Source organism: Lissotriton vulgaris, chromosome 11, assembly GCF_964263255.1.
Source record: "Lissotriton vulgaris chromosome 11, aLisVul1.2, whole genome shotgun sequence".
Classification (NCBI taxonomy): domain Eukaryota; kingdom Metazoa; phylum Chordata; class Amphibia; order Caudata; family Salamandridae; genus Lissotriton; species Lissotriton vulgaris.
Genome location: NC_141699.1, coordinates 125,895,926 through 125,922,564, shown reverse-complemented (window position 1 = coordinate 125,922,564; position 26,639 = coordinate 125,895,926). Strand labels below are relative to the sequence as shown.

Here is a 26,639-nt window from a genome sequence, read left to right as displayed (position 1 = left end):
TTTTTACTGGTGCGCTGCATTCTGCAGCACACATAGAAAGAGGAATAGGTCTCCCAGGATTGTTTTTGTGGAAGAAGGTGTCCCTTCCTGCCAAAAAAAACAATCCTGCGCGCAACACAGGCACCCATGCACGGTGGTGCCAGGGTGCCAGCTTTGGCGCTAGGCTGCCAAAGGGGCACAAGGGAAAGGACAGGAATGTGCTGCATTGCCTTAAATACGGTTAATGCCTACCCTTTCCTTTTCACACAGTGCAGCGCAGCAAGATGACAAACTCATTAATGAGCCCCTGAGTGTGTACATTTGTGAAGCGCAAACTTAGCTATGAGCAACGGCATGCTAAACGAACATGTACATATATCACTAGTACATGGAAAATGGAAATAGCGCTTTGATGCAATTATAGAGTCGAAAGTGCCTGGTGCAATAGCTATGTTCCTGCCGGCCCCAGATTTCATCCTTCTGATGAGCTCAGGAGAACCACGTCTGGCATGTGTCATCTATGCATTTTGATGCTGTTCCGCAGCAGAGTTTTAAGTACTTTGAAGCTAATATACACCGGAAATTTCCTGGTGCAATATCCACAAGCCATGCTGCTCCTAAGAGCATCCTCCTGACAGGTTTGGTTCTGTTTTTTTCTGCCCTGGTGCCATCTGCCTTGAGTGCCCCTGCAGGTGTGCTACCTTGCAGAGTTTTAGATCTGTTCACTTGTAGGCACCTGTAGGAAGGTAGGATCCTTCTGCATGGTTACCCCCACTTTTTGCCTAGTGATAAGCTGTTTTTACTAATCTGACTGGGATCCTGCCAGTCAGGACCCCAGTCTCTCTGCTTTCTCCCTTAAATTGTTGTGTTCGGTACTTAAGTACATCCCAGATTGTATACTGGGGTACCCTTATTAGTCCCTAGTATATGGTACTAAGGTACCCAGGGCATAGGTACCCCAGAAGCCCCCCATGGAATGAAGCATGCATTATGCCACCCATGGGAGACCATTCAAAATGGAACTACAGGTCTGCCAGTGCAGCCTCTGTAAGAAGGTGCTAGCACCACTTACTAAAGATATAGGTTTCCTATATCTAGGGTCACTGCTCTTAAAACCTATAAGTCGCCCCTACAGCAGGCCTTTGCAATCCTGAAGGCAGGGTGCTTGGTTCTAAGTGTGAGGGTGGCCCTGTATGAGCAAGACACCCCTACAGCCTACGGTGTCCATTCTCCTGGGTTGCAAGTGAAGCAGCCATATACCATATAGAGGGGCACTGCGTAATTTTGCAATGACCATCTCGAAGCTTGCTGCAACGAATCCTATCATGTTTGGTATCAAACATGTTGGAATCATACCCCCACTCCATAAACGGTGTGGGAGGTATGATTTCAAGCACTGGAAGAGCCCTCCGTTAGGCTTCCATGTCCCCGGCACCAGTCTTCTAGACCCGGACAGCACAAAATGGTTGCTGCCAACCAGAGACACGATGCTGCCCTCCTGCTGCTGAGCCAAGCTCGAGCAGGGAAAGGCAGAACAATGGCCATCCTGTCAAAGAGAGGTGTGACCACCTCCCAGACAGGATTTAGTGTATTGGGGCAGGGTGGGGTGCTTGCCAGTGCCACTCAGTCTGCATGAGGGGCATATTTGGTGTCCCCATGTATAGTCTACTTCAAACCAGCTCTGAGAACCATTGGCTCCCGCTCTGGTGCAAAAAAGGACAAAGGACATGGGAGTGACCTCCCCTCTGTCCAGCTCCTCCCCATGGAGGATCCCCAGAATAGACCCAACCCTTTCCTAAGGGTACTTAGGGGCTAACCTGTGGGTGGGTCCCTAGATTCATCATGGGATAATATTCAGATTATATACCACTCCTTCTACCCTCTGGACACACTGGATTTTGCTAGACTTCATTTGGGCTCGATTTCGCCCCCCTCCCAGTCTGCTGCTTTGTCTGTGCCTGTGCGCTATACAGGAGCCTTCCAAGGCATGTGGGCATAAAAGACACCTGAAGGAACCTCCTTTGAAGTGAAGGAGACACTTCCCTGCCTTCGGAGGCACCGCAACTAAGTCGACCGGTCTGCTGATCCTGAGATCTTCCGAACCCCGAAAGGTTCTGCAACACAGGTGGTGGTTCTCCACAGCTCTTGATGCCTGCCCTGCTCTCTCACTAAGTTTGAGGCCAGTATCCCTGGTGGGGGCGGCAATAATAGAACCCCTGTGCAATGTGTCAACTTGCAGTCGCAAAGGCTTGTTGGCTTGCTTCCAAAGATCTTTAGCCTCCAAGTAGCCACAACCTCAAGCATCTCTAGTGACCAGAATCTTTGGCCACCCCACATCTTGTGCATCATGACCTGCATCTTTTGGTGCTTGAGGTCCTCTCGCAACTCCAGGGCCTATGGCCTATGGGTCCATTTGAGGGTCACCTTTACTTCTTTTGGGCTCCCCTGTTTGCTGGGGCCTGCCCTGACTCCCCTGCTTGTGGTGGGTCCCCTGGACCTTTCTGGTCCCGACACTGCACCTTCTTCGACTTCTACATTGGCTGCATTTGCCAAGGCTTGTTAGTGCTCCCACCCGACACCGACCCCTCAGCACTCAATATTAGATGTGGGACAGCTTGTGCACAGCTCCTGGTCTTCCTCAGCATCACCTGGTCCTAACAACTGCAGAGTCAAGGTCCTCGTCAACTCTCCTGCAACTCCCAACATCGGTGGGCATTCGTCATCCAGATCTCCTGGTCACTCCTGAGTGACATAGACTTTATCCCCTCTGCTTGCAGGTACCTCTGAACTAGAATCCAACTTCGAATTCCATCGGACACGTTCTCCTTCACCAGCAGCAGCACTTTCCTGAAGTCCTCCATTTGGTTCCACAACAGTTTCCGATGCCAATTCACACCCATGCACCCGACTTCTCTGGTGTCGGTAACGTGGGTACTAGGGTATCCACGAGTAGGGTGGCTCTTCAACATTCTGTTTTCCACTGAGTTTTTTCAGGGTTCCCTGGGAAGGGTCCTTTTTCTTTAAAACTCCAACCACGACTTATAAATTGGTTTGTACGGAGCACGCGGTCATGTTCCCACACTGCTCCCGCTATCCGTGGGGTTCCTAGTTACTCACTTTGGGTGGTTCCTTGAGGCCCCAGAATTTCTACGTCCTCTTGACATTGTCTTGACCCGAGTCATGGTTCTCATACCACTTTGTTGTACCCCCCTGGGGTCCACTGTGTATTCCATGCTATTTATGTGATTTCTTTGAAAAGTATTGTGTGCATTGTGCATATCTCCTAGTAGGGGATATCTAAACGTGTTAGAGAGTATCATATAATAAATACATATTTTTATAAATACCTTGTGTGGTTCTTTTTCACCTAATCTATACATACAAGATTGTGTTCTGGTAAAACAAGCTGCTTCACACTCTTTCTGGACTAAGCCTGAAGGCTGCTCTACACAGCTACCATGTAGATGGCATTCTATGGTTGTCTAAGACCTCTTAAATCACCATAAGGGTTGTCTGGACTGGTACAGGGTATCCACTTACATAAGTGTACATCATTTGCCCAGCCAGCTTTTCACAGCACCCACCTATAACTCCTTTTAACAAGAGTGAATACCATCCCCATGACCAAGCCGTGACATGACTTTGCATCAGGGCTGCGTTATTTTTTTTAATACAGACCCAACGTAAGGTAGATAGGTGGCATTTACAAACAACCGCAAATCGTGATTTGAGTTGGATTGTAACCCAATGAACTGCTATGCGTTACTTTGCCTCAAGGGGGCATTCCATAGGTGGTGCATGGGCACTCTCAAGGAATGTAGTGGAAAGAGTTAAGCTTGATTTATTCTGCATACCAAACCCTACTCGTGATATAGACGTTCATTGTAAAAGAGGTGAAGTTATTTTCCAATGGCTTCAAGATATTACTTTTTTTTCATTAATGGCCACGCCCAAAGTGATAGACAAGTAAGAGGTAACCATATAGTCGTAATAATTATCTTATGATTTAAAATTCGGCCTTTTCTAAGTTTTGCAAGAACTTTAAGATTGTAATTTGGGATGTCTGTGATCACCTTCCTGTAATACCTGCTATTCATTTACATATCAACCAAGGAGCAGAAGACTGTTCTGCATATAGAAATGTATTATACATGTGTAAAGAAAGAATAAAATATGTGGGCAAGACATGTATTAATTGGATTATAGCCATAGAAGGGTAAGTATGAGCATACCGATTTGAATAAGGGAGATGAAATATATTTTTTCAAAAAGAAATCGTATTATATCAAGGAACATTATGGAACCTAAAAGTTTCCAAGCTCAGACTAAAAAAAATTCTTGGTTGATTATAGGTGAAAACAGTATTTCACTATATTTAAAAACTGTTAGACCATGGCATCTTTGGTGTCGTTTCCCCCTAACTTTTTGCCTTCAGAACTCCTGTTTTTACGTACTTCGTTTTTGCTGGCCTTAGGACTCTGCACACTTTGCCACTGCTAACCAGTGCATAAGTGCTTGTGCTCTCTCCTTAAAACACGTTAGCTTGGCTTTTACCCAATTATCATATTTAATTTACTTGTAAGTCCCTAAATGTGGCACTACCTGTACCCAGGGCCTGTAAATTAAATGCTAGAGGGCCTGCAGCATTGATTATTCCACCCACTTAAGTAAAACATGTCTCAGGCCTGCCATTGCAGCCTGTGTGTGCGGTTTGAACTGTCATTTCCACTTGGCAAAATAAACCTTTTGCCAGGCACAAACCTTCCTTTTTAATACATTTAAGGCACCCCTAGGCGAGGCCCTGAACAGTGCAGAAAGCAGGGTACAATGTATTTAAAAAGTAGAACATGTACCTTTTTTTAAAAAAAACAGATTTTATTGGCTGTAAGAAAAAAATGACATACCACGCAAAGCTCTGTAACCCAGAGGCAAGTGCACTTATCAATGCTACTACATCAAAAACAGCCCTTTTCCAGAATGACGCATAGTTGCAAATATGCAGAAACCAAGAAAGAACAACCCCCGCCCCCCTCCACCCTCCCTCAACCCATCCCCCCACGTGACGCTGCCTGCTCCACCTGTAAAATGCAAATCATGTATAAAGCATGCCAAGTACACCAATGCACCAACAATACCATCACGTCTGTCCACATATCAGAGGGTCGGGAGGACGGTATCTTCAGGCGGTGGGTCCAGCTCCAGTCCCCGATAGTCTGCCCACCTCTTCCAGATTTTAAAGTGCTTTCGAGGGCAGCCCTGTGCAATAAATATTGGTTGTTCTAACCCCATGCAGAAGTCCAGCCCATTCTTCCAGGCCGCAAGCGAGGGAGCCCGGGGTTCCTTCCATGACTGTGCAATGTCCCTTTTGGCCAGTGTGAGCCCCAATAAGAGTAGGTGACGCTTGTATCTATTTCCCCCTACCCCAGCCATAACGTGTAGCAGGGCCAGTCTTGGATCCCTCTGGAGCACCCAGGCCAGAACCTCGTTGAGGCATTGGAACACACCATCCCAGAATCTCCGCAGTGCCCTGCAGACCCAGACCGTATGCAGTAATGTGCCTACCTCCGTCCCGCACCGAAGACAGTCGGGAGACACCACTAAGCCCGCCCTCCACAAGCGCTGTCTGGTGTAGTAGGTGCGATGTAAGTATCGAAATTGGATGAGCCTCAACCGCGTAGAGATTGCTGCCCCTCTAGGACCCTCCAGTGCCTCCACCCAGTCCTCCTCATCTAGGTCCCCGACATCCTATTCCCATGCAATTTTAAGTCGTTGTAGGTCCGAGGAGCAATGCCGCACCAGGGTCTGGTAGATTCGTGATAACTTCTTGTTGGGCAGTTCCCCCATGAAGATTTTATTTTCCAGCGGACTGAACTCAGGGAGTCGCTCCATCCCCGCCAGGTACGGTGTCAGGGCATGTCAAAACTGGAGGTACTTAAAGAACTGAGTTTGAGGCATTCCAAATTCGTCCCGCAAGTTTTCAAACAATTTGAGCACACACCCTGACATGACATCTCCTAGGGTAGAGATGCCAATCTCGTCCCAACCCCGGAAACCCAGCAATTTGTCCAGCTGGGGTAGCCGGCCATTGCGCCATAGCGGAGTCTCTTGGGTGAGGACATTCCACCAGCCCATCCTACGTAGGGCCTGCCGCCACACCAGAAAGACCACTTGCGTGATAGAGGGAAGGGACTTCCTAAGCGGCACCGAGTACAAGAGCGTATGCACCGACGCAGTGCCCATCAAGGCCCTCTCAACCGCGTACGCTGGATCGCCCCTGTCGCCATACCACCAGTCATTTAGCATGAGAAGATGGGACGCTTGATAATACGAAAGTATGTCTGACGTGGCCAGGCCCCCAGTGTATGTCGAGAGGAAGCACGTACGCAGTGCCACCCGCGCCGCGCCCCCCTCCCATAGGAACCCGCTCAGTACCGAGTTAAGGCGCCGGAACCAACAGTGCGAGTCCAGCGAGGGGTGATTTTGCAGCTGGTACACGAGGCGGGGGAGCGCCACCATCTTAAAGATGGCAGACCTACCAGGTATAGATAACGGCATCTTCGAGCACACCTTCAGGTCCGCACGCGTGCGATCCCACACTGGTTCAAGGTTACGCTCATGAGCTACCGCCGCGTCCTCCGACAAGAAGACTCCTAAGTATTTTACTCCGTCAGTGGCCAGCCAAAGCCCCTGTGCCCATTCCCCTACCGACTGCGGACCTCCCAGTATCCAGAGTGTGGATTTCCCCGGATTCATATAGAGACCTGAAGTTTCACCGAAAATTTGCAGTATGCGCAATAGTCTCGGCCCAGATCAATGGAGGTCAGTAAGGAAAAATAACACGTCGTCGGCGTATAGGGCGATCCGATCCGTAAGGCCCGGCGACCATCGAAATCCCTCAAGCTGGGCATCTATCCGCACCCAGGCCGCGAGGGGCTCCATAGCGAGCGCGAACAGGTATGGGGAGAGGGGGCAATCCTGTCTCGTCCCCGGCCTGATGGAGAAGGATCGGGAAATCCCCCCACAACCCGCACCGAGGCCATGAGATCTGTGTAGAGGAGTCGCACGTATGCCTAGAAGTGCGGGCCGAGGTTAAGGCGTCCCAACAGAGCAAACAAATATGTCCAGCTCAGGAAGTCAAACGCCCGGTCCATATCAGCAAGAAATAGCGCTGCCTGCTCCCCAAGGCACCTCCATGCTGATATCGCGACCTGGGCCCGTCGAATATTATGGCAGGTTGCCCGCTGTGGCATAAAGCCTGCTTTGTCCGGGTGGACCAGGTCCGTAATGTACAGTTTCAGCCGGATGGCCAAGGCCTTCGCCAGGATCTTGGCAGAACATGTACCTTTAAGATTTACATGTCCTAGTAGTGAAAAACTCTTACATTAATTTTTCACTACTGTAAGGCCTACCTCTCCTAAAGGATAACATTGCAGTTACCTTATTATATTAAATAAACTGTAATTTCCAATTGGGACCAGGTAGACAGGTTGAGCTTTGTGTCTAATGAATTGTATTTAAAATCCCTATTCAATAGTAAAGTCAGATTTTTAATCACAATTCTGAAAATACCACTTTTAGAAATGTGACATTTTCTTGTCCTACCCATTTGGTGACTGTAGCCTGATACTGGGTCACATGACTAGGTGTAGCTGGCAGTTGGTCTTTTTTTTATTTCTCCGAGACAGTGCGACAAAAAGAAGATAGGGGTTGGCAGGATGGGCCACTCTGAGTAAACAAGGGGAAGAGCTATCAACTACCACACCTGCACATCACAAAGCCTCTGCCTGAGCAATCACACAAAGGGCATATCACTTGGCTATTGTGACCCCAGACAAGCTGGAGCCAGTACAGGGAAGAAGGGGATGCCTGACACCTCAGGGGAATGGAAACTTCTAGTAGCTTCTACCAACTTCAAAGGCACAACTGGTATAAATATTGGACCTCAGACATCAACTCTTCAGTACACCTCTGGACCTATGGATACTCTGCCAGGCAGAAAGACTCTTGTGCTGCTGAAAGTAATGCCACTCTTCTGGACTGATGCTCTGAAGAACTGCTGCTCTGCTGCGCTGACCTTCTGTCTGGCGTGTCTTGCCTGGGTATGAAGGACTGGACCTACATCTCTCGAACCCAGTTCCCAGACTGACTCCAATAGCTAGTTGACTGCCCTCATGACCTGAAGCCTCAGGGCCACACCAAGCTTCCAACAACCTTGCAACTGCGCCTGAAATCATCCATCTATGAGTCTACGCTTCCGAGTGAAGCCACCCCAGTACTTGACCCTTGGAAGTTGGCTTAGGTGCTCTGTGGATCCAGCAGAACCAATGCAACTCCGCTACTGGGCAGGGCAAACCCAAGCAGAACCGTCACATCGCCACTGCTGCATGGAGTGGACTCATCAAAACGACCTGTGTCACACGCCATTGGAACCGCAGCTTCACAATGCATTCTCACCACACACCCTCACATCCCTCGTTGGCGGTGACTCGACGTTGGGCTCTGCATCACAGCCTCGCTCCTCCTCTGAACTAACGCATCGTCCCAACTGTGCGGTACATCCCCTGTGCTGGACTTTGCATCGCAAGCTCTTTTGACGGGATCCTCAATGCCGAACAGGCCCTTACATTACAGTCTCACTGCACCTCAGAACGGACGCAACTAAAAGGCAGGTGGTGTGTGTATATATATAAAAACCCCATTTTAGAAAAACATGTTTCGAACTCTCTTGGAAATAATTTAGAGTTAACTGACAAAAAGTGTTCATTAGTACATCTGTATAAATGTAAACCTTAGACAGGCATTGTTAGTTAGTTATAACTTTATTCGATTTTTTTTCAAATCATAAAAGTACATAGAAAATACCTCATGCAATATATAAAATTGGTATCCCAAATCTACCAACAATCGATATAAAAAGTACATAAAATCCACTTAAAGATAAAAACTCATGGGATGAAAATAGATAATCTCATCATTTAAAAGAACAACTGTCCTGTTAAAACCAGCCATCTATAACTCATCGCCCATGAACAACTCTTGATAAACAACGGGCTAAATAGTAACAAATAGTGGGTGTTTTTAACATCTGGAGAAAGTAAAAAACTGGCCGCACTTGAATAAAATTGTGACACAACAGAAGAGACCAGGTTAAGCTGTGGCGCCGCTGGTTAAATCTAGGACATATCATAACAAGATGGAAAGTATAAGGGAGGGACACGTGATTGGAAGAGCAAGGAGGAAGATCCAAGACTGTACATAAAGACCCTCTAGGTAACAAAAGCTGATAAATCTTGTTATACCTGAAGTAAGTCAGGAGCCTCCTATGATATGAAGACAATAACCACAGTAGATAAGGTTCAATACCCTGCACTGTCTTGATCATAATGAATTGTCAGAACGAAAGCTGATGAAGGGCTAAGGCTTCCAGTTCTGAAACCGCCCTTTCAAAAATGGCATGTTTTACCCAAGGGATGCCACTCTTGACTATCCCTTCAGGATTAGAAAACAGCTCAGGTCGACCCAAAGACATAAAATCAAGCTTGATAGGCTAGCCAAGAAATACTCATTGCTCCTTTCACCACCATACAGTCGCGTTTTATGAGGTAATTAAGTGAGAGATCTTTTTTCAACCAGACTGATAGCCAGAAGATCAAGGGACGAAGGGCAAGCCAGTCTGGTATGTTACAAATGCCTACTTCCTCGCGCAACATTTCTGAAGGGATGCTTGCAGGAACTTTGAGGAGGCCCTTGAGAAAAGAGTTTTCGACCAACTGTAACTGGGGACATGATACATAACCCCCGATTTAAGTTTCAGCGAGTTTTTGAGTTTTTCTTCATCAGTGGTTGTCAAGAAAACCTGTAGTCTAAAAGAATCCCCAGGTAGGAAAAGTGCTCTACCCCACAAATGGATTGACGCTTTGACACAAAGCTTTTTTAACTGGTATTTTTAGCTCCCACTACCATCACACGGAATTTGAAATGGTTTGTGGAAAGGCCCAGACCTTCCATACACCCTACACACAGCTCTATCAATTGCTTCAGCCTGTTTGCAGGCCTAGACATGAGGACTGCATTGACCTCATATAGAAGAACTGGTGAACGGCGAGCACCCACTAATGGGACATCTAGATCTTGTTCCAACAAGGCTGCTTCCAAACCATTGATATACAGAGCGAAGAGAAAGGGGGCCAAAATACACTCCAAGCGCACCCCTCTCTTCAATTCCACGGGCGAAGTGCACTCCCCCTCTGATCCAAATCTAACCATGGCAGAAAGGCCCTCATGGAGGGCTTGCAGGAAAGAAAGCAAGGTTGGCTCGACCCCCCCATGGACCCAAGTACAGCCCACAGCTTAGCTCTGTTGACACAATCGAAGGCTGAACTAAGGTCCATGAAGGCTAAGTGGATTGACCCTCCCCTTGCTCTAGTATACATGTTTGTCAGCAACATAAGGTTAAGGGCCTGATCCACTGTCCCCGGCCAGGCCTAATTAATAATTAATACATTAATAAAAACGAATTTTGTAGCGCGGGCTGCATCGCATTATTCGATGCAGGGTGTGCTACGAAATTCGTTTTATTTATTAAATTGGTTACTTACCTCCAATTATCCATATTCCGTTTTTTAGCACCCCCCATCCTGCCCCTCTCCCGCCCCGCCTTTCTGCCCCACCGCAACTCCCTCCACGGGCCGTGGCTGCCATAGGGCAGCACCAGCAACTACTGGCTCGAATTAAGTACTGCCACTTTGAAAATGGAGATGTGCTCCAGGGCATGAGAAAATCAGTTTTCAGGGTGAGAAATAGGAGGGAACTAAATAGCTCCCAGAAGAAAAACACAAAAATAGATAATCAGTATAAATGCAAATGAGTGTGACATTTCCGCATAGAGAAAGTGTGAACTTACAATATTTTTGTTGTGTATGGATAAATGTCTAGGCACATGTCTACTCCTGCAATTTTGCAAATGACTTTCAGGAAAGTCAGAACTTTGCTATAAATTTAGGAATTACCCTTCTGGAGCAGGCACCCAAATTCTCTCTTTACTTTTGTGCCCTGGATTCATTGTGCCTAATCTATCCCTCATGTTCAGCACTTCAACTGTGTTAGCGCCTCGTGCTCTGTGGCCTCCCTCTGGGAGGCATGCACCGCTTAAGCAAAAACAAGAATAGCATAACAGAACCTGAGTATCTATGATGTGCTCAGGCGATCATCGGACACCACTGAAGCTGTCAGCTGGCATCATAGCTTGACCCTCTGTAAGGCTCCAGTCCAGCCTATCTCTTACATTCTTTCACTGTCTGCACTATCCCTGCATGACACTCCAACACTACTGCACCTCAGGTCAATCCAGTGGCAAATGTTTTGTACTGAAACCACACATGCATTTCTTGCTGCCCAGAGTCTACCTCCTTCTCACACAGTTCAGGCTTGGAGAAGCCATTCATCCCACTCTCCCCCTCAGGGGCTGATCGCTTGGGCCCACCATAAACTGCATGACATCCCCACATGCAACTGTAGAAACATTTAGGGGCATATTTAAGAGGCCCCTGTGCCACCGGAGCATCACTTTGTATGACGCTCTCGTGGCGCACAATGCTGAGTCATATTTACAAGGCCACGCAAAGTCACCCTGCATTGCTTTTCATTGCCTTTTAAATATGGCTCCCTTTTGCGCATTACTCTGCGTGAAAGGGGCGTTCCATGGGTGTTACTTTGGATGTTCTCAAGCAACACCCATGAATTCTGACATAGTCCCAGATATACAAGTTGTTGTAAACCTGGGGAGGCATTAAAGTGGTGCAACGAGGATAAATACCTATATTTCTGCTCATTATTTGCTCTTTCTATGTCTTCTGCATTCTGCAGCACACATGGAAGGAGGAAAAAGCCATCAGTGATTGTTTTTGTGTAGGAAGGTGTCCCTTCATGCACAAAAACAACCATCCCTGCAACACAGGCCCCTTGCACCGTGGTACAATGGCTGCCTGCATTGGCGTTAGGCAGCCATTTCTACATCATTGCAGAGGAAAGTCCAGGGACCGGTCAAGTTGGTGTAAACATGACGTATCCCTGCACTTTCCTAATGACACAGCTTATCGCAGCAAGATGGCTTGCAGCACTGTGCCATTTTCTAGTAAATATGCCACTTGTCGTATTAAGAATCGATTCACAAAAAGGTGGTCACCTATTGCACGCCGACTTTTTGTGAATAATACTGACATATGTACTATTGGGTCGGTTCACAAAAGCACCTTTCCATTTTTTGCCTCTCTCTACTCTGCCCCCGATACTCTGATGCCACGGTATTCTTATGTTCAATTTTCCATGGTACAATCCATTTGCAGGGGGTCATAAAACAACCTTAATATTTTTTATTAATTAATCATGTTGCAACCTCATATGATTTGTTACAAATATAGTGATAGTGACTTGCAAGACACAGAGAACCACCATCCAAGTGTTTGCATCCCTAAATGGAACCCATTCTTTTTTTTTAATAAATAATTAAAAAAGCAGCCTGGGCTCCTTAGAGGAACTAATGCTGGTATAAAAAGAATATTTTTCCTGTTTGGGAAAAATCAGTGAGAGGTGGCAGTCACTGTTTACTCTGGCTAACAGGGCCGGACTGGCCGTAGCGGGCATTGTCCTTTCCCTGTGAGGCTGGAAGGGTGGAGGTCGGTTTTGAAGCGGTGGTGGTCAGTTTTGCAGCGGCACTGCAATCTCCGTCCCCAGTAACAAAAGCAGCAGTGCTCGGGGCTGGTTTAATTATGCAGCAGTGCTTCACACTTGCACTCTCGCCCACCCCCTGCAACCTCCCCCCTCCGGGAGGCCGGTCTGATAAAATTGCCAGGGTTGCTTTGTGTTCTCGCTAAGCCTGCCAAAACGATTCCCAAAGACGCCTTCCCCTTTGCAAACCTCATGCCACCACTTTTGAGGAGTGGGTAACTGGGATTGGGGTCACAAGCCATTAACACATACCATACTGAATCATAATTTGGAAAGAACACCCCTCCATTGGCCCTTTCACACCCATTCAAAACTGTGATTCCGTATGGGTAACAGAAAACATTTTTCGACCCGCATTATGGTTTCTGTACATTGAAAATATCCTTATTGCAACCACAAACCCTGTGATTTTTCGAATTGCAGGGTTCGAGATTTCAAAATTGATTAGTACAAATTGTTCTAACATCTTGGGACCCATACTTGCCGCTAAGCTGGGACACAGAGTTAAGCTGGTTCTGCCGAGTTGAGGAGGCATCGCTACACGCTTCTGGTGGAGAGACGGAGATTCGAGTCGGTGACATAGAGCGTGAGCTCCTGATTGCTCTGCGATCACAGGTAGCTCATCTCCGTCTGCCTGGTGCTGCATGGTCTAACTTGTATAAGTCCTGGCTGAGGTGTAACAGTCCCCGGATAGTCTACAATTGCTGTGTCGCTATCAACTTGTACTTGGTGGTAATAGAGGTGTACTTCAGGGGGTGACGTTGTGGTGGCAATTTGTGGGACCCCTGGCCCGGGCTCTGAGCTACTGGATTGCTCTGGCCGTGTGCCGCCGTCAGGACCTGACACACGCACGTACGGTGCGTGGCCAGGTGCGGGCTGCTGCCAAGATGGGCAAACAAGATCCGAAGCAACCCAAACTGAACTTTGAAAACAAGCGTTCCACTAGACACAATAAATCAATCAATCAATCAGTAATTTGTTAAGCGCACTACATACCCGTGAGGGTCTCAAGGCGCTGGGGGGGGGGGGGGGGGGGGAGGTGGGGGCCGCTACTGATCGAACAGCCAGGTCATTAGTGTCCTCCTGAAGGTCAGCAGGTCTTGAGTCTGTCGTAAGCTCAGTGGGAGGGTGTTCCATGTCTTGGCAGCGAGGTGGGAGAAGGATCTCCCGACGGTGGTTGTTCTTCGGATGCGCGGGACAGTGGCGAGTGAGAGGTCGGCAGAGCGTAGCTGACGGTTGGGGGTGTAGAAGGAGAGCTGACTGTTCAGGTAGGCTGGGCTGGTCTTGTGGAGTGCCCTGTGTGCGTGGATGAGGAGCTTGAAGGATATCCTCTTGTTGACGGGAAGCCAGTGCTGGTTTCCTAGGTGGGGGGTGATGTGGCCGTGTCGTGGTACATCGAGGATCAGTCATGCCGAGGCGTTTTGGAATCGTTGTAGTCGATTGATGAGCTTGGTCGGGGCTCCCGCAGAGAGGGCGTTTCCGTAGTCGAGTCTGCTGCTGACGAGGGCCTGGGTGACTGTCTTTCTTGTATCTGTCAGGATACATCTGTAGATATTGCGAAGAATGCGGAGGGTGTTGAAGCAGGAAGAGGAGACGGCGTTGACTTGCTTGGTCATTGAGAGCGTTGATTCAAGGATGATTCCCAGGTTGTAGGCGTGGTCGGGGGGTCGGGGCTGCCCCCAGTGCTATTGGCCACCAGGAGTCGTCCCAGGCTGACTGGTTGGAGCCGAGGATGAGGACCTCCGTCTTGTCCGAGTTCAGCTTCAGAGGGCTGATCTTCATCCAGTCGGTGACGGCCTTCATTCCTTCATGGAGGTTGGCTTTGGTGGTGATAGGGTCCTCGGTGAGGGAGAGGATCATTTGAGTGTCGTCGGCGTAGGAGAATATGTTGAGGTCATGCTGTAGGGCGACGTGTGCAAGCGGGCCCATGTAAATGTTGAACAGTGTCGGGCTGAGGGAGGATCCTTGGTCCCAAGAAAGGGCAGAAAGACCCTGAATCAGATGCCCATGGTTCTGGCCATAACGAGTTGATGGCGGACGATCAGGGGAAGACCTAATAACTCTGATGGTGGAGATGCGCTCTCATTTATGCAACATAGACACCAAGTTGGATACTCTAACTACGCAACTGGATTCTGTCAAGACCACCCACAAGACCCGTTTGGATGGCCTTGAAAATAGACACACTGAGTTCCACAAGTTCCAGGTGGAAACCAAAAAACAGCTGCTGCATATGAATAAACTGTTGGGAATTATTAGGGCCAAAAATTACGATTTGGAGGCGAGGTCTAGAAGGAATAACCTCTGCATTACAGGCATACCGGAGACGACCGCCATTTCCAAAATGGAAACCTTTGTTGCAGACCTACTACACGAACTGTTCGACCCTCACTTATCATCGGTCTTCGAAGTGGAGAGGGCCCACAGGTTTGTTATTGTTATTGTTATTTTAGATTTATAGCGCGCCCAATCACCTGCAGGTCTCTAAGCGCTTGGAAATCGATGTCATTACAATAACCTGGCTAACACCTCAGAGGCGCAGCAAAGGACTACATTGCGAACAGGGCTCTTCCAAACAGGGCTCTTCTGGGGCCGAAACCGCCTGTTGGTGCGACACCTAGACTGATCATGGCCAAGTTGCTGAATTATCAGGACAGAGAACTGGTTTTACGCCTAGCGAGGGAAAAAGGCCAAATATCCCATAAAGGTAACACTATTTCATTTTATCCGACTTTACCCTGGCGGTGCAGGCGGCTCGCCAGGAATTCCTCCCCGCCAAGCGTATCCCCATGCAGGCGCAGATCCCTTACTCCCTATTCTATCCAGATAAGCTAAAGGTCCCACACGACGGCACTGCTCCCTATTTCACGGATGCGAAATCTGCTTTGAAGTTTGCCAAGCATGTAGGTGGGAAGAAGGCGAAAGCAACGGATGCTGCTGGTGGAACTCCGGCTGGCCATCTTAGTGATAATGACTAACTCTGTTCTGCCTTCGAGCGACATTCTGGTGTGTGGTGGTGGACCGGGATGAAGGCAATATTTATAATTTATCCATGTTCCTTTTCGCCGTCCAGTTCCTTTGTTTTGCTGTGGGGTAACCGGGGGCCCGGTGGCCCATAAACGCTTCTATATATCCTTCAAGCCGTACTTGCCTCCTGCTCTTCTGCAGTACTTTCGGCCACCCTGTGCAGACGGGGTAGTTTGCCGGTGTCGCCCCGCCCTCATGGGAGATCTCCTGTCATTGCTTTATATTTTCTTACCTGTTAAGTTTGGAATGGGTATGCCTCAACCTAATTGGGGGGTTGGGGTGGATGGTGGGTGGTGGGTAGGGTTTGTTTCATTGTTTTAGCCAACATGCAGGTACGATGTGGATTGAAACATGTGACTGTTATTGGGTGTCTACGCCTTGCCTGGACTAACATTTTGCATGTGAACAATTTATGCCAGACCGCACACTGATACACTGAATTTTCTTACATGTAATATAAGGGGGTTAAACGACAATAGTAAGGCCAGGTTGGTGCATGCCTATCTAACCAGACCCAACATTGATATATGTTTCTTACAGGAAACTCATTTAAATGTCACACCATCCCAAAGATTGCGCCACAATAGGTGGGGATCAGTGTACTCTTCTATCTATTCCAATTATGCTCATGGAGTAGCAATTTTGATAAAGAAGGGGGTGGACTAGCAGGAGAACGCCATCTTCATGGATCCTGAGGGAAGATTCATACTATTACATAGTAAACTGGGGGGTGTAGCGGAGATCTTAGATTTTTTGTGATATCTGATCTAGAATCAGAACTACTGGTTGTAGTACGATATTTTGGGGTGGTGATTTCAATGTTATATTGAACTATGACCTAGACAGATGGGGCATGCCTCGCGCCCTACATCCACAAGTTAGTGCTGCATTACAAGCTGTTATGTCTGATGGTGACTTACTTGATGTGTAGCGTATCCATCATCCATTACTCGGAGAAGGGACGTGCATTTCTAGTCACCATAGCGCCTGGGCCCACCTGCATTTTTGGTTGGTCTCACGGGATGTTGCTACCTGAGCCTTTAGAGGTCCTCCACTTGGCGCGCTCTGTCAGACCACGCCCCATGTATGCTTAGGGTACGACTCCCAAATGCACCCCGCTCTTTCACTTGGCGTTTGCCCCCACATGCTCTCCTAGATGAGGCATTTAAAGAAGAAATCCACTCTGATATTACTGACTACTTCTCTATTAATGCTGGCTCAGTGGATACCGAGGCCTCACTATGGGAGGCCTTTAAAGTGGTTATTAGGGGTCAATGTACAGCTAGACAGGCTGGCGTATTGAAGGCTATTAGGGGTAGCATCTCTACCCTGGAAGCTCAGATAAAAGATCTTGAAAAACAGTTTTACTCCACAAATGACTCGGACTCTGCTGCACTCCTGAAAGCTAAACTATTTGAATTTGCCGAAGAGTCCCAGCGCGATTTCAAATTCCTGGGTAAATATGCTGAAGTGCGGAGGTATGGTGAGAGAGACAGACTAGGCCGCATGCTGGCTGGCATGATCCGTCCAGCGAGATCCACCATGTTTGTGCACAAGCTTAACACCGCTGATGGAGACGTTATTAGGGGTCAGTCGGATGTCTTGGACACCTTCTCGACATTTTACTCTAATCTTTACACTGGACCACACAACAGACGAGCCCGGAGTGTTTGCAGGACTTTCTGGACTCCATTGCGATAGTTTGGTTCAATAATGTTCATAGGCAATATATGGACCTCTCCATCACGGCGGATTATGTAGCTCAGGTCATAAAGAGCTTACCACTCGATAAGGCCCCTGGGCCTGACTGCCTGACTACTTCGTTATTTAAAACATATGTGGAGGAATTGGCACCCACACTATGGAGAAGTGTGGCTCAATGGTTAGAGCGGCAGACCCTGATGCAGAAGTCTAGCCCGGGACCAGGGTTCAATTCCCTGCCTGGGTGGGTCTTGGGCTCAAAATTCCACGGACCTGATAATTCTCGCCTCGGTGCCTATTCCAATCATGGAGTCCCACTCTGCAACTCTGGGCAATAGCTTGCTTAATCTCCACAACGGCCCCCACAACGCTAAGGATGCCTGGCCTCCACCTTGGGGGTGCCCAGGAGTGGACGCCTCACAGGGAAAGCCAGGATGGGTTCCACAGCGGTATTCGTACAAGCGCCTTGAGACCCTTGCGGGTGAGTAGTACGCTATACAAGTATCAATTTACATTACAATTTACATTTACTATTTGCGCCTATGAGGAAGCCCTTGAGGTGGGCGTCCTACCCCAGTCCATGAGGGAAGCTATAATCATCACTCTGTTAAAACCCGGGAAGGCAGTAACAGAGATTGATTTCTATCGGCCACTATCCCTAATAAACATGGACGTCAAAATCCTCGCTACGCGACTTGCGAATAGGTTGCAACTTCTGCTCCCTATGATTGCATTCCCAGACTAATCAGGGTTTATCCCTGGGAGGTCGACCTTTCATAATCTGCGGACACTTTTCTCCGTCCTACATTATCTCCATCCAGAGGTGCATGCTGCTGCTATATTCTTAAACGCCACAAAGGTGTTTGACACGCTTGAATGGCCCTATTTGCCTATAAGTCTCGGGCTCCACAGCTTTGGAACTCTTTGCCTCTGACATTGCGCAGCACTTCAAACTTGCTGGCCGTCAGGAAGAGCCTGAAAACCTGACTCTTTGCCTCCTAGACTTCTTTTTTCTGCTGCCCCCGCTCTCTTTTAATCTATGTGTTGTGTTTGTGTTTTTCAGGTTGTCAATAAAGCGCCGGGACACTCCTTGAGTAGCCGAGCGCTATAAAAGACACAAAATAACATAACATAACATATTTGTTGACCATTTTATCACGTAAGGGTCTGAGCCCACTCTTTATTAATCGTATCCGACTATTATACACTCTGCCGATGGCTCCGAAAAGGGTTAACGGATTGCTTTCTGCTCCATTTCCCATAATGCGTGGCACTAGACAGGGATGCCCCTTTTCGCCCCTGCTTTTTGCCATAGCTCTGGAGCCCCTGGCTGCCCGGATCAGACAGTACCACACTGCCCTGGGTATTGGATTTAGTACCCAGAGTCTACTGATCTCGCTGTATGTGGACGATGTTACCCTGTACATCGTCCACACCTCAGGAGAACCTGAACCCAATCCTCAGGGAGTTCATTCGCTTTAGGGGTCTTGCTGGCATTTCCATCAATTGGGCAATATCAGCGGTGTTTCCGTTGACTGATGGCACACCCCAAAAAACATCTGAGTTCCCTTTGAGATGGGAAGCCGTGGAAGTCAAATATTTTAGGGTGTGGCTGAGCCGTGACACACAGGAGATATGGAACTTACATTTGGAAGGGCGATTACCTGGCTAGAGGAGAAGGTTGCACTCTGGTCCAACCTGCCTCTGTCTGTGGCTGGGAAAATAGCTTCGGTGAAAATGGTTATATTACCAAAGTTCCTTTATTTATTTGTCAATGTGCCAATCCCCCTTACACTACATTTTTTTACCACCCTTAGATCTCAGCTGATTTCCTTGGTTTGGGCCGGTAGACAAACCAGAATTTCCTGGGATCTCCTGACGCTCCCACTGTGGCAGGGTGGCCTAGGAGCCCCAGACATGCACCTATACTCTCTATGTGCTCAGGCACAATTTCTGCAATTTGGGGTCCACCCAACACCGTACCAGCCACATGTGGCAGTTGAAATTGATATGGCAGCCCCTGTCCCGATCAAGGTGGCAGTATATCAGACGTCACAGTGTCGCCGAGGAGATGTGGACACGGCGTGTACTCTGCGTTGGGAGTGGGGTGAGCTGCAGAAGAGGGCAGATATCCCATTACTTTATGCTCCTTCCATCCCGCTGGCTCAGAATCCCATGCTTCCGTGTATCCTGGATGGTATCAGAAAAACTCAAGCTCACGACATGCACCTCCACACTTTTGCAGACATGTATCGTCAGGATGAGTTTAGGCCTCCCCCAGTAGCGGCCGCAGATCAGGCTACACCCTTTGCAGAGCTCTTTTTACATCACAAGTTGCGTACGGCATGCCGGGCCCTATGGGACGGGTTCCCTGCGGCTGCTCCATCATTGCTTTCCTTAGAGAAAATTTTGAAATCCTCTTCCCCCGCAAGCTTTTCACGCGTCTATATACCCAAATGCAAAACACTAACCTGGTGGTGAATCCCACGTCCCTTCAGGGCTGGAATAGCGAGCTATCCACGCCGCTGACAGAAGACCAGTGGGAGTTCTGCTGTAGACAGCTCACTGAAATCTCTCCAAACTATAGGCTACGCCTGATTCATTTTATATTTTTACATAGATTGTACAGGACGCCTGTGGGGCTGCACCGTATGAAGCTTAGGGAAGATGAGAGCTGCTGGCGCTGTAAATATACTCCTGCCGCTTTCTTGCATGTTGCTTGGGAATGACCACAGGTAGCCCGATTCTGGATTGAGATTTTTGCTGCTGTGAAACAAATGATAGCCTGTGTGGATGCTCCTTCCCCGGTCCTGGGCCTTCTGGGATATGTGAAGGATACCCCGCCAAAGCACCGTAAGCTGCATGCACTCCTTTTACTTTCTGCTAAAAGACAGGTTGCTATTTGCTGGGGACAGAAGAGGGCACCCACAATCAAGGATTGGTTGCATGATGTCACGTATGGCTACACACAGTTGAGCACTTTTTGGGAACTTACGCCCCCAACCTCAAGGCCCCTCAACATATGGGAACCATTTCTAGATTGGGCTCGGAAACAGCCTGAGTCTCCTGTACATGTACACACCGCTGACGATTAGTTGTATGATGCGACTCTGTATTGTTTTAATTTGCTTAAGCCACTAGGTATGTTCTGGAATTTCAGGTACTGGAGGGGTGGGTCTGCCTGTGCCTTTTCTGGTCATGCTCCCCCTATGGTTTATCTCATATTCATGCTTGCCATGTTTTGAAATGAAGATTGTGGTCTAGATGTCTACACACTGTCTACAGTTGCAAGTGGGGAATCACCCGTTGCCTATTACCATGCTCTGTAATCCATTGTTTTGTGGTGATATATTGCATATATTGATATATTGTCCTGATGGCTTTTCTATGTTAGAATTGTCAGCTTCTGTTTTCTTTCTTGAAACTTAAATAAAAATAAAAAAAATTAAAAAAACATCTTGGGACCTCATTACAAGAGGCCGCCTACTTCTAATGAGGCTGATGGCGACAGTTATGGTGTGAGAGCCATGGCTACACCGCAAACCGGTTTACTTCACCCAGAGATTCCAGCTGTTTAAAACAAAAGAAATCTCTGGGGAAAAGTCTAGGAGAAAGTGTGGAACGTCCGGGAGAATTGGGCCCAGAAGTACAGATTCCCTCGGTAATTCCATATTTCTGACTGCACCCTCATATTGTAACTCATGGGCTGGATTTAGCAGGTACCGCCGGTATAGGTCACTCCTCAGGTAAGGATATATCATCACGTTTCCTGGGTCACGCCTAATGAGAACTCATTAAGCAAACACTGCACAAGCAATACATACAACCTTCAATACACACGCAGGAAATCCAGCCCCTGACACCAGCCATCCGCAGCTTCTAAGATTAACTGCAGTACTGCAGAGACCGATCCGGCCTTCAAGACTTGCACACCGCACCTAGGGGCATATTATCAACAACTAGCGATATTTATCGCTAAAGAAGCTCAGCGACATTTTTTTTATTGCCAAGCATCGCCGGATTTTATTGCAGAGATAACGTGCTATTAGCAACGTTTATCTCCAAGTGATAAAATATCCGGCGATAGTGGCGAAATGCGTGAATATAGCTAGAAAACCATCGATATTCACGCATCATCGCCAATAGGGTCTTAGCCAGAATATCCACCTCCTATTGGATATAATGGCTAAGAACTGGTCTGAGCAGGTGTTTGTTTTTAGCGATATTCGCGCTTAGCGCTATCTTTTTTATCGCTACGCCTGCCTTGCTGATAGGCGATAGCGACGTTAGCGACTGCATTCAGTCGCTAACTGGTTGGGTACGCCCACTTTGCATGTCATTAGCGATAAATATCGCTGACATGCAAAGCGGACCCCAAACCGCTCGCTATAACCTAAAAGCTTTCGCTAACTGATGTTAGCGACAGCTTGCCAATAGGGCAATGAAATTATCGCCGCTTTGCAGCCGAAAACTACCACAAAAGCGGCGATAATTTAATTTCGCCTGCTTGATAATATGCCCCCTAGAGACACAAAACTCATGCAGAATATAAAGTATGAAAAACATAGCTCCTCTAGCCACCCCACACCAACCCTCACTTCTTCAGACCTCTATAGACATGTAAACAAGAGCTGTGCAGGATGCATATCCATAACTGTCAGAACTGTGCAGGAACTCAGACACATACCTCCGAGAGCTGAACAGGAACACTCATCTATACCTCCCAGAGCTGAGTAGGAACGCAGATTGATAGGTTCCAAAGGTTTGCAGGAATGCCCACCCATACCTCCCAGAGCTGTGCAGAAGCGCTGATTCACAAGTCCCAGAGGTTTGTAGGTACGCACATCCATACCTCCCAGAGCTGCGCAGGAACACACACCCATACCTCCCGGAGCTGAGTAGGAACGCAGATTGATATGTCCCAAAGGTTTGTAGGAACGCACATCCATACGTCCCAGAGCTGTGCAGGAATTCACCTCCATAACACCTGATGCTGTGCAGGAATACACATCCATACCTCCGAGACCTGTGCAGGAGCACACACCCATACCTCCCAGAACTGTGCAGGAACACACACCCATATCTCCCAGAGCTGTGCCGGCACACACACAGTCGTACCTCCCAGAGCTGTGCAGGACTACACACCCATACCTCCCAGAGTTGTGCAGGAGCGCTGATTCACATGTCCCAGAGGTTTGTAGGTACGTACATTCATACCTCCCAGAGATGTGCAGGAATTCACCTCCATAGCACTCAGAGTTGTGCAGGAATACACATCCATACCCCCCAGAGCTGTGCAGGAACACACACTCATACCTCCCGGAGCTGTGCAGGAACACACATCCATACCCCCCAGAGCTGTGCAGGAACACACACTCATACCTCCCGGAGCTGTGCAGGAACACACACTCATACCTCCCAGAGCTGTGCAGGAACACACACCCATACCTCCCGGAACTGTGCAGGAACACACACCCATACCTCCCGGAGCTGTGCAGGAACACACACCCATACCTCCCGGAACTGTGCAGGAACACACACCCATACCTCCCGGAGCTGTGTTGGAACGCTGATTCATATGTACCAGAGGTTTGTAGGAACACACATCCATCCCTGCCAGAGCTGGGTAGTAATTCCCACCCAAGACATCACACAGCACTGAGAGGCCACACCAGTGTCAGTCATGCACTATACAAATATACATACCATGAAATTAACCTAGTGGTTGCATTTTTCCTGCTCTTGCAGGTATGGACCTCCTACTTAAAGGCAAAATAGGGGCCCCTATATCTGATTGGGGGGAGGGGGGGGTTAAGGAAATACTGTACGCACAGGTAAGGAAGCCATTTGTGTAAGACACAAAGTAAGCAATAAGTTCTAGCAGCAGCTAATTCAAAGTCTCAAGGGAAGCCATCTTCTAGAGTGGCTAGAAATACTAATAAAAAAGTCTGATCTCACATATCAAAGAACTGGTGAGTGATATGAACTGAAACCTAATGTTGTTATTCAACAGTATATTGAACCACTAATCCAGGAAATAGTTGCTTTAATAGGACTCAGCGCTTAAATAATGCAACTGTCAAGCCTAGGCGATGAATAATTTAAACACTTATTGAATTCTCTCTGTTTGCATTTGCAGCATATAGTATGAAGGCCAAAGCCATCTGGGATTTCCTCTAAAAACCCAAGGAACACGTTGAAGAAAACATACCTTCCCTGTACTGTTCAGCACAGCCCCTCAAGCGTCTCCTGAGGCAAGTGATTGGTAGATGAGCGGAGAGTGGCACGTCAGCGTGTCGGAACCTTTGTCACCAGATTTGGAAGAAAAGGATTGGCTGCAATGAAGTGATCCTCCACCATGGACTTAGGGAGTTCCTCCCTTTGAAAACTGAGTACTCTGTTCTGATTGCACTGAGGTTCCTTGGGCTTGGCGGAGCCTTGCACATCTAGAGTGTTTACAATAAAATATAAATATGAAACTAAAAAGAAAATCAACAAACTATCCTACAATGGTTGTTTTTCAGGGATCTAAGGTAACCCAAAATCAGTTAGGCACAATGGATCCTCCCCATTAAAAAATATAATTGTCAAAACAGCATAATGATGCATCATCTCTACCATACTTTGTCCTCAGCCAATAGTGTTTACAGATTCCTTCCTCTATTTTTCTATGCTTCATGTCAGTCTTACAAGTTGTGTTCCTTCTTACACTAACCATGTGATGGATATCTTGCATTTTTGTTTTACTATATTATGTTTTAAGAGCCTTCAATTAGGTTTATATCTACCTGTTAACTTGCTGACCTCTTTCTACAAGTACCAACATTTATAACATCGCAATGCCACACGTGAAGCATCTGGATGGCAATGGATTCTACTCTGTAATTTTGCAAATTTTCACACAAAATGTTTTTATTTAATTGACTAGAGCTATAGCAGCGAGATAGTGCCTTCTTTATTGAATTTGTCTTAACATTGAGATTGGGTGCACAATGAGGGGACTTCTGCACATATTCTATCTGCTTTGCTCTGTTATTGCTGCTCCTACTTTTTGGTTCTGAAAATTATGTACCATAACTAGTTTAGTTTAAAAATACAAATCCCAATACCCATATTCAAAAACTTTGATCAAATTCAACCAAATCTAATGAGTTCTTCTCCATTGCTAATTTCTCTTCTCAGTCAGTTGTATTACTTCAAACCATACTGATGTTCTTTTCAAAGTCCATGGTTGGATCCTTTGCAGCGCCTCTTCCGAGGAAGTAAGCACTATATAAATACCCACACCATACCATAACAAAAGGATGTGAGCGGGGCAAGTTGAGACCCATAGGCTGAGCAAGGATAATGGCACCTACCGGGCATAGATTTTATCTTTAAACTTCTTACCAGACGCAGCCGGGACACTTAGATTCCTTTTTTGTCTACAATAATCATCATCTTGACTAGGGGTTCAAAGAATAACCATTGTTCAAATTAATACTCACTTTGTGATGCAATACCCGTAAACTGTATGAGCTGACTGTCAGAGACAGTACTCCTATTTAGAATGAAGCCTTTCCAGTATAACATGTGATGCATGACTTATCTGTTGTCCGACATATTGCCAACTTCTTACGTCTTACTATGACTGCATGTGTTACTCTGTGTGGCATGTGTGTGAGTGAATGAGTGAGTGAGTATGTACATACTTGCAACAGAAGCCTGGGGTCAATTAGAAAACTTCTAAAAGTTTCTTATCTGTTTACACCTTGCAGGCAAAGTTTTGGGGGCTATCAGGGTCTTTTTCTAGCAAAGCTGAACAGTGTTGGAGGAAGTTTACTATACTGTTGAGGGAGTTATGCAAAGCAGGCAGGTGGATAACTCCCCCTGTCCATCTGTCACACATCATACAGACAGAAAAGTAGGCATTTACTTGGCGAGGAAGTGCATGTTTCTTAGACTGATAAACCTCAACTAATCAATTGTTTTTCTTAAACAGTGACACAAATGGGAGCACACAATTTACAAGTTAGCACTCACCATCCTAAAAATCTAACCCTTAAAAATCACTCACTACTGCAATCAAATACTGTCCAGCCAGAGGAATAACCAATTCAGTGGTGAGCAGTACAACATTTAGTACACACTCACACTTTGTCGAAACCCAACAGAAGCTAACCTACAAAAACTACAAGGTGGGACGAGTAGCATGTCTAAATGTTGCATGTGTGCAGGGCTTACATGGTTGATGTGTCAACCTTATGGACCTGGTTACAAAGTTTTTTCTCAGGATATTCGTGTGTTAGTAAAGGCTTTGCCTTGACCGGTGTATTTACAGGAGGAAGATCTACCAACTCGCAAAGAAAAAACCTTTTGTGCATTATAAACCTGCAGCTTCCAGGTATACACATTTCAGACACCTGGAAATTCACATGGTAGACCCAACTATAGAGTCACACACCTCTTCTCCTGAGAAATGCTTGGTAAATCAGACTTGGAAATTTAAGAGAAATTAACAAATAAGGTGAAGGTATGAAAAAACCATTCACAGAAGAACCTCTGTGAATCCGGCCGTACTGGTCTTAAACTGGATATAACTTTTCATCCTTTCTACTTGACATCCATTTTTAGAGCATTTCCTCAGAAGGTTCTGCAGGTTATATTGTAATAAAATGATGGTCACTTACCTAGTTGTTTTTAAAGTTACCAGTAAAACATATATCACAACTAAAGGTGCTGCAACCCAAACCTCCTAAGACCCAAAAGCCAAAGAAGCATCAATCCAACAGTATCACACACATTGCTCTCTCCATTGACTCCTACAACAGGCATTGATGTGGGATGTTGGTAGACAATTTTGTTTTAACTCTCTCTTTTCAAATATATTTATTATGTATATTGTTGGCACTGGCCAAACCTATTCCAGCTTTGAGAATGTAAATAATAAAATCTGTGGATTTGTACTGCATCCAAGTGTGACCATTTTTTCGAGGTGATGTTTCAGAAGGCAAACCTGGTTGGTTTTGAGTTACATAGAAAGGGAAACAATGCTTTTCAAACTTTTGGACCATCCGATTGTTTTGTTTCTATTCCAAATTGTCAATAGGATTTGGTCATGGTTGTGAGTTGCCTGCAGCTATTTACTGATGCAACATTATTTTCAGCATATTGGAAGGTCCTTGCTAAGACTATCTGCCTTGCTCTGTAAGTCAATCATCATAAAG

The 26,639-nt window shown here is 47.0% G+C and overlaps 1 protein-coding gene across 1 annotated transcript in view; it reads left to right on the top strand.

Moving 5' to 3' along the window:
• TMEM233 (transmembrane protein 233) overlaps positions 1–26,383 on the top strand; it is a 200,576-nt gene extending 174,193 nt beyond the window's left edge. The window contains exon 3 of the mRNA XM_086942882.1: positions 23,573–26,383. Coding sequence (XP_086799008.1) covers positions 23,573–23,584 — 12 coding nt within the window. The 3' untranslated portion in view covers positions 23,585–26,383. The remainder of the gene's footprint in view (positions 1–23,572) is intronic.
• The last annotated feature ends 256 nt before the right edge of the window (positions 26,384–26,639 follow it).